The sequence below is a fragment of the Manis javanica genome, chromosome 5 (assembly GCF_040802235.1).
Source record: "Manis javanica isolate MJ-LG chromosome 5, MJ_LKY, whole genome shotgun sequence".
Classification (NCBI taxonomy): Eukaryota; Metazoa; Chordata; class Mammalia; order Pholidota; family Manidae; genus Manis; species Manis javanica.
Genome location: NC_133160.1, coordinates 88252613 through 88269069, shown reverse-complemented (window position 1 = coordinate 88269069; position 16457 = coordinate 88252613). Strand labels below are relative to the sequence as shown.

The following is a 16457-nucleotide window of genomic DNA, read 5'->3' as shown; positions in this document are numbered from 1 at the left end:
GGAGTACAAGGAATTCAGTGTTGCTAGAACATAAAGGGCAAAGATAGGACTAGAGAATGGGCAGAAGGGGCCAGATCATGGAAAGCTACCTTCCCCCACTTTGTCAGAGTAAGGCAACATGGGAAAGTTTTAGGTGGGAAGTGACATAATGAATCTTGCATTTTTTATGTGATGGTCTTGGTGAATTAGATAGACATAAAACTGGAGGAGAGACCAATTTAGAAAGCTCTGCTATAGTCCAGAGAAGAGTTGGAAACAAATAGCATAAGCTAGAGCAAGAGGAGGAAAAAAGATTCGATGAATACTTAATAGGTGCTAAAGGGTGTTATGGACATAGAAGGAGTGTTAGAAGTAAGATGGAGAGATTACCTCTACTGACAATATACTGAATATTTGGATGTATTGAATACTTAGAAGAGATGAGACATTCAGAAGTTCTTCCAGTAATTCTCCTCTGTTCAGATAGAGAGTGATATAATAATGGTAATGAAGAAATAGAGTATAATATAATATGATGCATCCATGAATATACATAGTGGAGATGCCCAAACACCTTACTCAAAAAACACGGGACATTTTAGTTTCCTTGTTACCATAATACTTGAATCTCATAATTGTATTCGAATTAGGTTATCTACAGAAAAAATCAGTTTTCTCCAATTTTTTCCTTCTCTATAATGTATTTAAAATGAAGTAAAAAATGTCTTACTAAATAATGCATCAAGAATCACATACTGAGTATAGTTAAATTATTTAAAAGATTTAAAACGTGTAGGAAAAAAACAAATGCTTCTATAAGTGGCCTATATATACACATTTATAGTAAATATACATATAAATAAGCTGTATGATCACATTACATTGAAATATTTCTGAATTATATTTACTCTGACTAGAATATGTTCATAATTTACATATAGTCAATAACAAAGAAATGAGAACTAATTATACACTTACCAAGAAGAGGTGGAAGCTGAGGCACTGAAGGTATTCTAATGAGTTCCAAAAGTTTTCCCCCAATAATGGCACTAAAAAAGATAATTAACAGTCCAAATAAATTTCCACCAGGGAGAACTTCAGGGCCTGAGAATGACCAACACATACACCATATCATAAGAAGTACAACTCCTGAAATAAAAAGCACACATTTATATATTTACATAGACATATATATATATATATACATACAAAAGATGAATTCTATTTTATCAAATAGCATTAGTAGCCATTCCTACATGTCTATACATAGTGTAGACTAGTGTGGTTTCCTTGTATGGTTGAAGAAATATCGTTCAAATATAATGTTCCAAAGTCTCTGTCAATTGATGGGACAAGCTTTAAACAAATTTCTTTTTAATTAAGGTATCATTGATATACACTCTTATGAAGGTTTCACATGAAAAACATTGTGGTTACTACATTCACTCACATTACCAAGTCCCTTCCATACCCCATTGTAGTCACTGTCCATCAGTGTAGTAAGATGCCACAGAGTCACTATTTGCCTTGGTGCTACACTGTCTTCCTGTGACTCCCCCTACACACCATGTGACTAATCATAATACCCCTCAATCCCCTTCTCCTCCCTCCCCACCTGCCCTCCCCCACCCCTCCCCTTTTGTAACTGCTAGTCCCTCCTTGGAGTCTGTGAGTCTGCTGCTGTTTTGTTCCTTCAGTTTTGCTTTATTGTCATATGCCATATACATATAGAAATGAGTGAAGTTATTTGGTACTTGTCTTTGCTCTGCCTGGCTTATTTCACTGAGCATAATACCCTCCAGCTCCCATCTATGTTGTTGCAAATGGTAGGATTTATTTTTTTTATAGCTGGATAATATTCCATTGTGTATATGCACCCTCTTTTTTATTCATTCATCTACTGATGACACTTGGGTTGCTTCCAAGATTATCTTGGCTATTGTAAATAGTGCTGCTATAAACATAGAGGTGCATGTCTTTTTGAATATGGGATCGTGTTTTCTTTGGGTAAATTCCTAGGAGTGGAATTCCTGGGTCAAATGGTATTTCTATTTTCAGTTTTTTGAGGAACCTCCATATTGCTTTCCACAATGGTTGAACCAATTTACATTCCCACCAGCTCCTGCTTTCATTGATTATTCCTATTGTATTCTTCTCAATTTTATTTATTTCTGCTCTGATGTCACTCTTTCTATTGACTTTGGGCCTCATTTGTTCTTCTTTTTCTAGTTTCATTAGTTGTGAGTTTAGAGTGTTCACATGGGATTTTTCTTCTTTCCTGAGGTAGGCCTGTATTGCAATATCCTTCCCTCTTAGAATGGCCTTCACTGCATTCCACAGATTTTGTGGTGTTGAGCTGTTTTCATTTGTTTCCATATATTGTTTGATCTCTGTTTTTATTTGGTCATTGATCCATTGATTATTTAGGAGCATGTTATTAAGCCTCCATGTGTTTGTGGGCTTTTTTGTTTTCTTTGCATAATTTATTTCTAGTTTCATACCTTGTGGTCTGAGAAGCTGGTTGGTACAATTTCAATCCTTCTGAATTTACTGGGGCTCTTTTTGTGGCCTAGTATATGATCTATTCTTAAAAGTGTTTCATGTGCCCTTGAGAAGAATGTGTATCCTGCTGCTTTTGGGTGGAGTGTTCTGTAGATGTCTGTTAGGTTCATCTGTTCTAATGTGTTGTTTAGTGCCTCTGTCTCCTTACTTATTTTCTATCTGGTTGATCTGTCCTTTAGAGTGAATGGTGTGTTGAAGTCTCCTAAGACCAATGCATTGCATTCTATTTCCCCCTTTAATTCTTTAGTATTTTTTTCACATATGTAGGTCCTCCTATGCTGGGTGCACAGGTATTTATAATGGTTATATCCTCTTGTTGGACTGACCCTCTTATCAATACATAATGTCCTTCTTTGTCTCTTGTGACTTTCTTTGTTTTGAAGTCTATTTTGTCTGATACAAGTACTGCAATTCCTGCTTTTTTCTCCCTACTAGTTGCATGAAATATCTTTTTCTATCTCTGTGAATTTTATTAATAATGTATAATATTGGTTTATCAATTATAATACATAAAAATGTATTACACTAATGCAAGATATTAATAATAGGGGGAACTGTGTGTGTGTGTGTGTTGGTGGGGCAATAGTGGTGGTGAGGGGTTATATGGAAACTCCCTGTATTTCTCACTCAATTGTTTTGTAAATCTAAAAAAAAGTTGTTTAAAATAAAATCTATTAATTAGAAAAAGAAGAAAATCTATGAAACAATATTAAAATGGTGTAACATATGTATAGTTGAAATATGGGTAGGAGAGGAGACAGTGAATGCAGCTGGATAAATATTTGAAGAGAGAATGACTGAACATTTTCCAGAAGTGATGAAAGACAATGTACAGATCTAAGAACCCTACTGGACCCCAAGTATGAAAAATATAAGGAAGAGTATACCTTTGCAAGTATTTTCTCCCAGTTTGTGGTTTGTCTGCTCATTCTCTTGACATTGTCTTTATAGTGCAGAAGTTTTTCATGTTTAAGAAGTCCAACTTAATTATATCTTTCTTGGATTGTGCCTTTGCTGTTGTATATAAAAAGTCATCACCTTACCAGTCATCTAGGATTTCTCCTATGTTGCTTTCCAGATGTTTAATAGTTTTGAATTTTACATTTAGGTCTATGACCCACTTTGAGTTAATTTTTGTGAAGTGTATAAGGTCTGAATCTAGTTCCATTTTTTTTACATGTATATGTCCAGTTCAACATTTGTCGAAATATTGTCTTTCTTCCATTGTACTGCCTTTGCTCCTTTGTCAAAGATCAGTTCACTATACCTATATAGGTGCATCTATGGACCCTCCATTCTGTTTCATTAATATATTTATCTAGTTTTTTGTCAACACCACCTCTCTTGATTATTGTAGGTATACAGCAAGTCTTGTGGTTGGGTAGTGTCCATTCTCCAAAATTTTATTTTCCCCTTCAGTATTGTGTTGGCTCTTCTCAGTCTTTTGCCTTTCCATAAACTTTAGAATTAGTTTGTTGACATTCACGAAATAATTTGCTGGAACTTTGATTGTGGTTGCATAGAATCATAGAGATCAAGTTTAAGAGAACTGACAAGTTGACAATACTTAGTATTCATGGAACATGGAACTTTATGCATTTATTTAGTTCTTTTTCTATGACTTTCATCAGAGTTTTGCAGTTTTCCTCATGTATATCTTGTAAATATTTTGTTAGATTTACACCTAGGTATTTCATTTTGGGGGTATTATTAGTGGTTCAAGTTTCTTTGATTTTTCAGATTTTCTACTCAATTATGTCATGTCTGAACAAAACTTTCTTTCTTCCCAGACTACATGACTTTTATTTTCTTTTGTTGTCTCTCTGTATTATGTAGGGCTTCCAGTCCAATATTGAAAAGGAGTGGTGAGAGAAGTCATCCTTACCTTATTTCTGATCTTAGTGGAATAGCTTCTAGTTTCTCACCCTAAGTAGTTGTAGAAGTTTACTTGCTGTTCTTATTAAATTGAGGAAGTTCCCCTCTATTCATAATTTGCTGAGAGTTTTTAACATGAAAGGGTGTTGGATTTTGTCAAATACTTTTTTTGCATCTATTGATATGATCATGTGATTTTTCTTCTTCATTCTGTTGATGTAGTAGATTACATTAAATCAATTTCAAATGCAAACCAAAATTTACATACCTAGGATAAGTCTCCCACATTGGTTGTGATGTATAATTTTTAATACACTGTTGAGTTTGATTTGCTGCTATTTTGTTGAGGATTTCTGCAAATATGTTCAATATAGATCTTGGTCTATAGTTTTCTCATTTGGTTTTGATAATAGGAAAATGCTAACCTCAATGAGTTGGTAAGTATTCCTCTGCTTCTACCTTCTGGAAAAGATTGTAGAGAATTGGTATAAGTTATTTCTTAAATGTTTGGTAGAATTCACCAATGAAATAAACTGGGTCTAGTGCTTTTTTTTTGAGAAGTTATTTTAGTAATTTTTTTATGCAATAAAGTTTATAAACAATATTATGTTGATTTCAGATATATAACAGAGACTTGGTAATTGTATACATTACTAAATACTTGGCACAGAGGCATATTTACCCCTTTATACCAAGATTTTACAATATTATTGGTTAAATTCTCTACGTTTTCCTTACATTCCCATGTCTAACTTATTTTACAATTTGTACTTTGTACCTCTTTATCCACAGCACCTATTTCACCCATCCCTAGAGGTTATTAGTTACTGATTCAATTTCTTTAATAAATACAGGCCTATTCAAATTGTCTACTTCTTCTAACATGCATTCTGGTAGATTGTTGCATCTTTCAAGGAGTTGCTCCTCTTTTTTAGGTTGTCAAATTTGTGGGAAGAATTGTTCAGAATATTATCTTTTTTGATGTCCCTGAGCTTTGTAGTGATGTCCCCATTTTCATTTCTGATATTAGTGATTTATATCTTCTCTCTTTTTTTTCTTAGTTAGCCTAGCTAGAGGCTTATTGAGTTTACTGATTTTCAAAATCCAGCTTTTGGTCACTGATTTTCTACTGATTTCTACTTTTCAATTTTTTCTACATTACTTTAAAAAAATTAAACCAATTACATTTAAAAAATACAATGAAATTTGTTTTAAAGTAGAGTTTTTCTTCCTTTCCTAAAAACTGCTATCTTTCTCATTATGAAAATCCATGATTTAAATTGAACTTTTTTTTCTGTCCTTTCTTCTTTGTAAAAATTTTTTATTAAGGCATTATTGATATATACTCTTATGAAGGTTTCACATGAAAAAACAATATGGTTACTGCATTTACCCATATTATCAAGTCCCCACACATACCCCATTGCAGGCACTGTCCATCAGTGTAGTAAGATGCTGCAGAACCACAGTTTGCCTTCTCTGTGCTACACTGTTCTCCCCGTGACCCCTCACACCATGAGTACTAAACGTAACAGTCCTCAATCCCCATCTGCCTCACTCCCGACCCACCCTGTCACTCCCTCCCCTTTGATAACTACTAGTCCATTCTAGTCCAGTTTTGCTTTGTTATTATACTCCACAAATGAGGGGAATCATTTGGTGCTTGTCTTTCTCCACCTGGCTTACTTCACTGAGCAGAAAATCCTCCAGCTCCATCCATGTTGTTGCAAATGGTAGGATTTGTTTCTTTCTTATGGCTGAATAGTATGCCATTATGTATATGTACCACTTCTTCTTTATCCATTAATCTAGTGATGAACAATTAGGTTGCATCTATATCTTAGCTATTGTAAATAGTGCTACAATAAACATAGGGGTGCACATGTCCTTTTTGAATCTGAGAACTTATATTCTTTGGGTAAATTCCAAGGAGTGGGATTCCTGGGTCAAATGGTATTTCTATTTTTAGAGTTTTGAGGAACCTCCATATTACTTTCCACAATGGTTGAACTAGCTTACATTCCCACCAGCAGTGTAGGAGGATTCCCCATTTCTCTGTATCCTCACCAGCATTTGTTTTTCTTAGTCTTTTCGATGCTGCCCATCCTAACTGGTGTGAGATGATATCTCATTGTGGTTTTAATTTGCATTTCCCTGATGATTAGTGATGTGGAGCATATTCTCATGTGTCTGTTGGCCATCTGAATTTCTTGTTTGGAGAATTGTCTGTTCATATCATCTGCCCACTTTTTAACAGGGTTATTTGCTTTTTTTGATGTTAACCACTTGTCAGATACGTTGTTTACAAACATAATCTCCCATACTGTAGGATGCTTTTTTGTTCTGTTGATGATGTCCTTTGCCATACAGAAGCTCTTTAGTTTGATGTACTCCCATGTGTTCATTTTTGCTTCTGTTTCCCTTGCTCAAGGAGATGAGTTCCGGAAGAAGTTACGTTTATATTCAGGATATTTTTGCCTATGTTGTTTTTTAAGAGTTTTATGGTTTTCTGACTTATATTCAGGTCTTTAATCCACTTTGAGTTTACTTTTGTGTATGGACAGGGATTAGACAATAATCCAGTTTCACTCTCTTGCATGTAGCTGTCCAGTTTTGCCAACACCAGCTGTTGAAGAGGCTGTCATTTCCCCATTGTATGTCCATGGCTCCTTTATCATATATTAATTGACCATATGTGCTGGGTTTATATCTGGGCTCTGTAGTTGGTTCCATTGGTCTATGGTTCTGTTCTTGTGCCAGTACCAAATTGCTTCATTACTGTGGCTTTGTAGTAGAGTTTGAAGTTGGGAAGCTTACTCCGCCTGTTTTTATTCTTCCTTCTCAGGATTGCTTTGGCTATTCAGGGTCTTTTGTGGTTCCACATGAAGTTTAGAACGATTTGCTCTAGCTCACTGAAGAATGCTGTTGGTTTGGTATTTTGATAGGAATTGCATTGAATCTGTGGAAAGTTTTAGTCAGGATGGCCATTTGACAGTATTAATTCATCTTGCTCATGAGCACGGAATGTATTTCCATTTATTGGTATCTTCTTTAATTTCTCTCATGAGTGCCTTGTAGTTTTCATAGTATAGGTCTTTCATTTCCTCGGTTAGGTTTATTCCTAGGTATTTTATTCTTTTTGATGCAACTGTGAATGGAATTGTTTTCCTAATTTCTATTTCTGCTAGTTCATTGCTAGTGTATAGGAATGCAACAGATTTCTGTGTATTAATTTTGTATCCCACAACTTTGCTGAATTCACATATTAGATGTAGTAGTTTGGGAGTGGATTCTTTAGGGTTCTTGTGTACAATATCATGTCATCTGCAAACAGGGACAATTTGACTTCTTTCTTGCCAATCTGGATGCCTTTTATCTCTCTGTGATGTCTGATTGCCATGGCTAGGACCTCCACAACTATGTTGAATAAGAGTGGGGAGAGTGGGCATCCTTGTCTTGTTTCCAATCTTAAGGGAAAAGCTTTCAGCTTTTTACTGTTAAGTTTAATGTTGCCTGTGGGTTTGTCATATAGGGCCTTTATTATGTTGAGGTACTTGCCCTCTATACCCATTTTGTTGGAAGTTTTTTATCATGAATGGATGTTGAAATTTGTCAAATGCTTTTTCAGCATCCGTGAATATGATTGTGTGATTTTTGTCCTTCTTTTTGTTGATGTGGTGGATGATATTGATGGATTTTTGAATGCTGTACCATCATTGCATCCCTGGAATAAATCCTACTTGATTATGATGGATGATTTTTTAAAAATTTTATTTTGGTATCATTAATATACAATTACATGAGCAACATTGTGGTTACTAGATTCCCCCCATTATCAAGTCCCCACCACATACCCATTACAGTCACTGTCCATCAGTATAGTAAGATGCTATAGAATTACTAGTTGTCTTCTCTGTGCTATACTACCTTCCTCATGTCCCCACACAATACATTATGTGTGCTAATTGTAATGCCTCTTATGCCCCTTCTCCCTCCCTTCCCACCACCCCCCAGTCCCTTTCCCTTTGGCAACTGTTAGTCCATTATTGGGTTCTGTGAGTCTACTGCTGTTTTTTTTTCTTCAGTTTTTGCTTTCTTCCTATGCTCCACAGATGAGAGAAATCATTTGGTACTTGTCTTTCTCCATCTAGCTTATTTCACTGAGCATAATACCCTCTAGCTCCATCCATGTTGTTGCCAATGGTAGGATTTGTTTTCTTCTTATGGCTGAATAATATTCCATTGTGTATATGTACCACATCTTCTTTATCCATTCATCTACTGATGGACACTTAGGTTGTTTCCATTTCTTGGCTATTGTAAGTAGTGCTGCAATAAACATAGGGGTGCATATGTCTTTTTGAAACTAGGAAAGTGCATTCTTATTGTAAATTCCTAGGAGTGAAATTCCTGGATTAAATAGTATTTCTATTTTGAGTTTTTTGAGGAACATCCATACGCTTTTCACAATGCTTGAACTAGTTTATATTCCCACCAGTTGTATAGGAGGGTTCCCCTTTCTCCACATCATTGCCAGCATTTGTTGTTCCTATTCTTTTCAATGTTGGCCATCCTAACTGGAGTGAGGTGATAATTCATTATGGTTTCAATTTGCATTTCCCTGATTATTAGCAATGTGGAACATCTTTTCATGTGCCTGTTGGCCATCTGAACTTTTTCTTTGAAAAATCATCTGTTCATATCCTCTGCCCATTTATTTTTTAATAGGGTTATTCGCTTTTTGGGTATTGAGGCATATGAGTTCCTTAAATATTTCAGATGTTATCTCCTTGTCTGATATGTCATTTATAATTATATTCTCCCATACTGTAGGATGCCTTTTTGTTCTGCTGATAGTGTCCTTTGCTGTACAGGAGCTTTTTAGCATGATGTAGTCCCATTTGTTCATTTTTTATTTTGTTTCCCTTGTCCAAGGAGATGCGTTCAGGAAAAAGTTGTTCATGTTTATATTCAAGAGATTTTTGCCTATGTTTGGTTCTAAGAGTTTTATCGTTTCATGACTTACATTCAGGTCTTTGATCCATTTCATGTTTATTTTTGTGTATGGGGTTAGACAATAATTCAGTTTCATTCTCTTACATGTAGCTGCCCAGTTTTGCCAAAACCAGCTCTTGAAGAGGCTGTCATTTCCCCATTGTATGTCCATGGCTCCTTTATCATATATTAATTGACCATATATGCTTGGATTTATATCTGGGCTCTCTATTCTGTTCCATTGGTCTATGGTTCTTTTCTTGTGCCAGTACCAAATTGTCTTGATTACTGTGGCTTTGCAGTAGAGGTTTAAGTCAGGGAGCATAATTCCCCAAGTTTTATTCTTCCTTCTCAGAATTGCTTTCACTATTTGGGATCTTTTGTTGTTCCATATGAATTTTAGAAGTATTTCCCCTAGTTTATTGAAGAATGCTGTTGGTACTTTGATAGGAATTGCATTGAACCTGTAGATTGCTTTTGGCAGGGTGACCATTTTGACAATATTAATTCTTCCTATTTATGAGCACGGGATGTGTTTCCATTTATTGGTATCTTTAATTTCTCTCATGAGTGTCTTGTAGTTTTCATAGTATAGGTCTTTCACTTCCTTGGTTAGGTTTATTCCTAGGTATTTCATTCTTTCTGATGCACCTGTGAATGGAATTGTTTTCCTGATTTCTATTTCTGTTAGTTCATTGTTAGTGTATAGGAATGCAAGAGATTTCTGTGCATTAATTTTGTATCTTGCAACTTTGTTGAATTCATATATTAGATCTAGTAGTTTTGGAGTGGATTGTATTTTACATACAATATCATGTCACCTGCAAACAGGGACAGTTTGACTTCTTCCTTACCCATCTGGATGTCTTTTATTTCTTTGTGTTGTCTGATTGTTGTGGCTAGAACCTCCACAACTATGTTGTATAAAAGTGGGGAGAATGGGCATCCTTGTCTTGATCATCTTACAGGAAAAGCTTTCAGCTTCTCGCTGTTAAGTATAATGTTGGTTGTTGGTTTGCCATATATGGCCTTTATTATGTTGAGGTACTTGCCCTCTATACCCATTTTGTTGAAAGTTTTTATAATGAATGGATGTTCAATTTTTTCAAATGCTTTTTCAGCATCTATTGAGATAATCATGTGGTTTTTGTCCTTCTTTTTGTTTGTTAATGTGGTGGTGGATGATATTGATGGCTTTTACAATGTTGTACCATCTTTGCATCCCTGAGATGAATCCCACTGATCATAATGCATGATCTTTTTGATGTATTTTTGAATTCGGTTTGCTAATATTTTGTTGAGTATTTTTGCATCTGTGTTTACCAGGGATATTGGTCTGTAACTTTCTTTTTCGTGGTGTTTTTGCCTGATTTTGGTATTAGAGTGATGTTGGCCTCATAGAATGAGTTTGGGAGTATTCCCTCCTCTTCTACTTTTTGGAAAACTTTAAGGAGGATGGGTATTATGTCTTCAGTTAATGATAGAATTCAGCAGTGAAACTATCTGGTACAGTGGTTTTGTTCTTGGGTAATTTTTTAATTACCAGTTCAATTTCCTTGCTGGTAATTGGTCTATTCAGATTTTCTGTTTCTTCCTGGGTCAGCCTTGGAAGGTTGTATTTTTCTAGAAAGTTGTCCATTTCTTCTAGTTTATCCAGTTTGTTAGCATATAATTTTCCATAGTATTCTCCAATCATTCTTTGTATTTCTGTGGTTTCCATAGTGATTTTTCCTTTCTCATTTCCTTTCTCATTTCTCAAAGAACCAGCTCCTGATTGTTCATATGGGATTGTTCTTCTTTCCTGAGGTAGGCCTCTATTCAAATATACTTCCCTCTTAGCATGGCCTTTGCTGAATCCCACACATTTTGTGTTGTTGAATTATTGTTGTCCTTTGTCTCCATATATCACTTGATCTCTGTTTTTATTTGGTCATTGATCCATTGATTATTTAGGAGCATGTTATTAAGCCTCCATGTGTTTGTGGGCTTTTTCATTTTCTTTGTGTAATTTATTTCTAGTTTCATACCTTTGTGATCTGAGAAGGTGTCTGGTGCAATTTTAATCTTTTTGAATTTACCGAGGCTCTTTTTGTGGCCTAGTATATGATCTATTCTTGAAGATGTACCATGTGCACTTGAGAAGAATTTGTATTCTATGGCTTTTGGATGAAGTGTTCTGTAGATGTCCATTAGGTTCATCTGTTCTAATATGTTGTTCAGTGCCTCTGTCTCTTTACTCATTTTCTGTCTGGTTTATCTGTCCTTTGGAGTGAGTGGTGTGTTGAAGTCTCCTAAAATGAATGCATTACATTCTATTTCCCCCTTTAATTCTGTTAGTATTTGTTTCACATAGGTAGGTACTCATATGTTGGGTGCATAAATGTTTATAATAGTTATACCCTCTTGTTGGACTGACCCCTGTATCATTGTACAATGTTCTTCTTTGTCTCCTGTTACTTTCTTTGTTTTGAAGTCTATTTTGTCTCATACAGGTACTGCAACTCCTGCTTTTCTCTCCCTATTGGTTGCATGAAAATCTTTTTCCATCGTTTTACTTTCAGTCTGTGTATGTCTTTGGGTTTGAAGTGAGTCTCTTGTAGGCAGCATATAGACAGGTCTAGTTTTTTATCCATTCAGTGATTCCATGTCTTTTGATTGGTGCATTCAGACCATTTACATTTAGGGTGATTATCAATAGGTATGTACTTATTGCCATTGTAGGCTTTAGATGGGTGGTTATCAAAGGTTCAAGGTAATTCCCTTACTATCTAACAGTCTAACTCACTTTGTATGCTATTACAAACACAACCAAGAGGTTCTTTTTTTTCTCCTCCTTTTCTTACTCCTCCATTCTTTACATGTTAGGTATCATATCCTGTACTCTTTGTCTATCCCTTGATTGACTTTAGCAGTAGTACATTTGATTTTGCATCTGCTTAGTAATTAATTATTCTACTTTGCTGTTGTATTATTTCCCCTGGTGACATCTATTTAGCCTTAGGAATTGTTCCATCTATAGCAGTCCCTCTAAAATGCACTGTAGAGGTGGTTTGTGGGAGGTAAATTCTCTCAGCTTTTGCTTATCTGAAAATTGTTTAGTCCTTCCTTCAAATTTTATTGATAAACTTGCCATGTAGAGTATTCTTGGTTTGAGGTCCTTCTGCTTCATTGCATTAAGTATATCATGCCACTCCCTTCTGCCTGTAAGGTTTCTGTTGAGAAATCTGAAGATAGCCTGATGGGGTTTCCTCTGTATGTGATCTTATTTTCTCCCTCTGGCCGCCTTTAGTAGTCTGTCATTATCCTTGATCTTTGCCATTTTAATTATTATACATCTTGGTTTTGTCTTCCTTGGGTCCCTTGTGCTGGGAGATCTGTGTACCTCCATGGCCTGAGAGACTATATTCTTCCCCAGATTGGGGAAGTTTCAGCAATTACCTCCTCAAAGACTTTCTATCCATTTTTCTCTCTCTTTTTCTTCTGGTACCCCGATAATGCAAATTCTGTTCCATTTGGGTTGGTCACACAGTTCTCTCAATATTCTTTCATTCTTAGAGATTCTTTTTTCTCTCTGTGCCTCAGCTCCTTTGCATTCCTCTTTTCTAGTTTCTATTTCATTTATCATGAAATATCATGGAGGACCAGCACATCTAATCTGCTTTTAAAGCCTTCCATTGTAGGTTTCCTTTCTGATAACTGTGTTCCGTATTGATTGGATCTCCAACTGGAATTCATTCCTGAGTTCTTGAATACTTTTCTGTACCTGCATGAGTATGTTAATGATTTTTATTTTGAAATCTCTTTCAGGAAGATTCATGAGGTCGATTTCATTTGTATCTTTCTCTGGTGTATTCATAATTTTACTTTGAACCAGGTTCCTTTGATGTTCCACATTTGTGTGGGGTGTGCCTAGAATCTCTACTCTCTGGAGCTGCTTAGCCCCTGGAGCAATGTGGGGGGTGTTTCAGGGGAGAGCTGTTGTTGTCTAGGGAGGAGGAAAGAGCTATTTCCTGCTTCCTGGCTGCTATGCCTGTCTCCACTGCCAGAAACAGTGGGTTGAGCACACAGTTATAAGCCTCTATGTTTTGTGTTTGTAGCTGCTGTAGTTGGGGCTTCCCTCTGGCTGGCCTAACACTAGAGAAGGGTTTGCTGGCTTGTGAGCCAGGTGGGGTTGGCAGGGAGGGAGGCGCAGCAGGCTGGGTATCATGGAGGCAGGCCTTGGAGCTGCATAGCTAGCCACGGGACTGAAGCACCCGAAGATTGTGAAAGTTCCCATCCTGCTGGGCAGAGTGCACTGGACAATTCTGTCTACCTGTCCTTTCTCCTGAGCAGTAAGCTTTGTGCAATCCTTGCCCCTTTAGCAGCCCTCCCACTGTTAGGAAGTTTCTCAGACTGCTCGCCTTTCTTTTGTCCTAGAGCAGCTGGATATGGATCTCTGCTTTCCACAAGTGGCTGGAATATCAGTCTCTCCAGGTATTCTGCCTGTTTTAGCTTTCCAACCCCCCTAATCATGAGAGTACCATGAAATGTAGTTTTTTGTGCTCCCAGAGTAGATCTCCATAGCTAGGTGTTCAGCAGTCCTGGGCCTCCACTCCCTCCCTGCTCCATTTCTCTTCCTCCGGGAGGAGGTGGGTTGGGGTGGGGGAAGTCCTCGGGTCCTGCTGCACCATGACTTTGGTATGTTACTCTGTTCCTTGAGGTTTATTCTTTTCTCCAGGTGTATGCAGTCTGGTGCAGCCCTCTTTCCTGTTGCTCTTTCTGGATTAGTTGTATTAATTATATTTTCATATTATATGCGGTTTTAGGAGGAAGACTCTGTCTCACCTCTCATGCCATCTTTAATCTTCTCTCGTTTTCAATTTCAATGATATCTGTTCGTTTTTATTCTTTCTTCCTTTTTTGCTTACTTTGATTTCAATTTGTTCCTTTTTCTTTTAGTGTTAGATGAAATTGTTGAACTCTCCACTATAATCATGGATTTATATATTTCTTCTTGCAGTGCTATCAGTTTTTGATCAGTGCCCATGTGCTCTGTTGTTGGACACATATACATCAAAGATTATTAAGTCTTCTTGTGGAATTGTCCCCTTTATTATTATTTAGTACTCCTGTCTACTTTTGATAAGTTTCCTAAGGTGGAAGCTTATATGATCTTAGATCTTTCTTCTTTTATAGTGTATGCATTCAAGGCTGTAATTTTCCCTCTAAGCAGTGTTTACACTGCACCCCACAAATTTTTATAAGTTGTATTTTTATTTTCATTTAGTTCAAAATATTTTAAAATAGCTCGATGTTTTTTCTTTAGCCCATTTGTTTAGGTGTGTTTTTAGATGTATCTCTAAGTCTTTTATGATTTCCCAGCTCTCATTCTGTTATTGAATTTGAGTTTAAATACATTGTGGTATGAAAACATATGTATGATTTTTATTCTTTAAAACATTTAAAGTATATTTTATGCCCCAGAATGTGGTCTGTTTTTGGGGATGTTCCATGTGAGTGTGAGAAGAATGAGTATTCTGCTATTGTTGAATGAAGTAGTCTGTATGTCCATTATGTTCAGTTGATTGATGGTGGTGTTGAATTCAACTATGTCCTTATTGATTTTCTGCCTGCTGGATATGTACATTTATGAGAGGGAGCTAACGAAGTCTCCAACTATAATCATGGGTTTATATATTTCTTCTTGCAATTCTACCAGTTTTTTAAAATATTTTTTTTATTTTGGTATCATTAACATACATTTACATGAGCAACATTGTGGTTACTAGATTCCCCCCATTATCAAGTCCCCACCACATACCCCATTACAGTCACTGTCCATCAGTATAGTAAGATGCTATAGAATTACTAGTTGTCTTCTCTGTGCTATACTACCTTCCTCATGTCCCCACACAATACATTATGTGTGCTAATTGTAATGCCTCTTATGCCCCTTCTCCCTCCCTTCCCACCACCCCCCAGTCCCTTTCCCTTTGGCAACTGTTAGTCCATTATTGGGTTCTGTGAGTCTACTGCTGTTTTTTTTTCTTCAGTTTTTGCTTTCTTCCTATGCTCCACAGATGAGAGAAATCATTTGGTACTTGTCTTTCTCCATCTAGCTTATTTCACTGAGCATAATACCCTCTAGCTCCATCCATGTTGTTGCCAATGGTAGGATTTGTTTTCTTCTTATGGCTGAATAATATTCCATTGTGTATATGTACCACATCTTCTTTATCCATTCATCTACTGATGGACACTTAGGTTGCTTCCATTTCTTGGCTATTGTAAGTAGTGCTGCAATAAACATAGGGGTTCATATGTCTTTTTGAAACTAGGAAAGTGCATTCTTATTGTAAATTCCTAGGAGTGAAATTCCTGGATTAAATAGTATTTCTATTTTGAGTTTTTTGAGGAACATCCATACGCTTTTCACAATGCTTGAACTAGTTTATATTCCCACCAGTTGTATAGGAGGGTTCCCCTTTCTCCACATCATTGCCAGCATTTGTTGTTCCTAATCTTTTCTATGTTGGCGTATAGGAGGGTTCCCCTTTCTCCACATCATCGCCAGCATTTGTTGTTCCTAATCTTTTCTATGTTGGCCATCGTACCTGGTGTGTGGTGATATTTCATTGTGGTTGCATTTCCCTGATAATTAGCGATGTGGAACATCCTTTCATGTGCCTGTCGAATTTCTTCTTTGGAGAAGTTTCTGTTCATATCCTCTGCCCATTTATTTTTTAATAGGGTTATTTGCTTTTTGGGTGTTGAGGTGCATGAGTTCCTTGTATATTTTGGATGTTAACCCCTTGTCAGATATGTCATTTACAAATATATTTTCCCATACTGTAGGATGCCTTTTTGTTCTGCTGATAGTGTCCTTTGCTGTACAGAAGCTTTTTAGCATATGTAGTGCCATTTGTTCATTCTTTTACTTTGTTTCTGTTGCCTGAGGAGATGCATTCAGGAAAAAGTTGTTCGTGTCCATATTCAAGAGATTTTTGCCTATGTTTGCTTCTAAGAGTTTTATGGTTTCATGACTTACATCAGGTCTTTGATTCATT

At 36.3% G+C, this 16457-nt stretch overlaps 1 protein-coding gene across 4 annotated transcripts in view; it reads right to left on the bottom strand.

The window, feature by feature from the left end:
• Positions 1 to 16457, bottom strand: part of SLC9B1 (solute carrier family 9 member B1) — a 94596-nt gene that overhangs the window by 53270 nt on the left and 24869 nt on the right. For 2 of the 4 annotated variants that reach the window (XM_073237230.1, XM_073237231.1), the window contains exon 4: positions 958 to 1128. In XM_073237230.1, coding sequence (XP_073093331.1) covers positions 958 to 1128 — 171 coding nt within the window. The remainder of the gene's footprint in view (positions 1 to 957; positions 1129 to 16457) is intronic. The other 2 variants (XM_073237233.1, XM_073237232.1) reach the window with 2 other exon arrangements.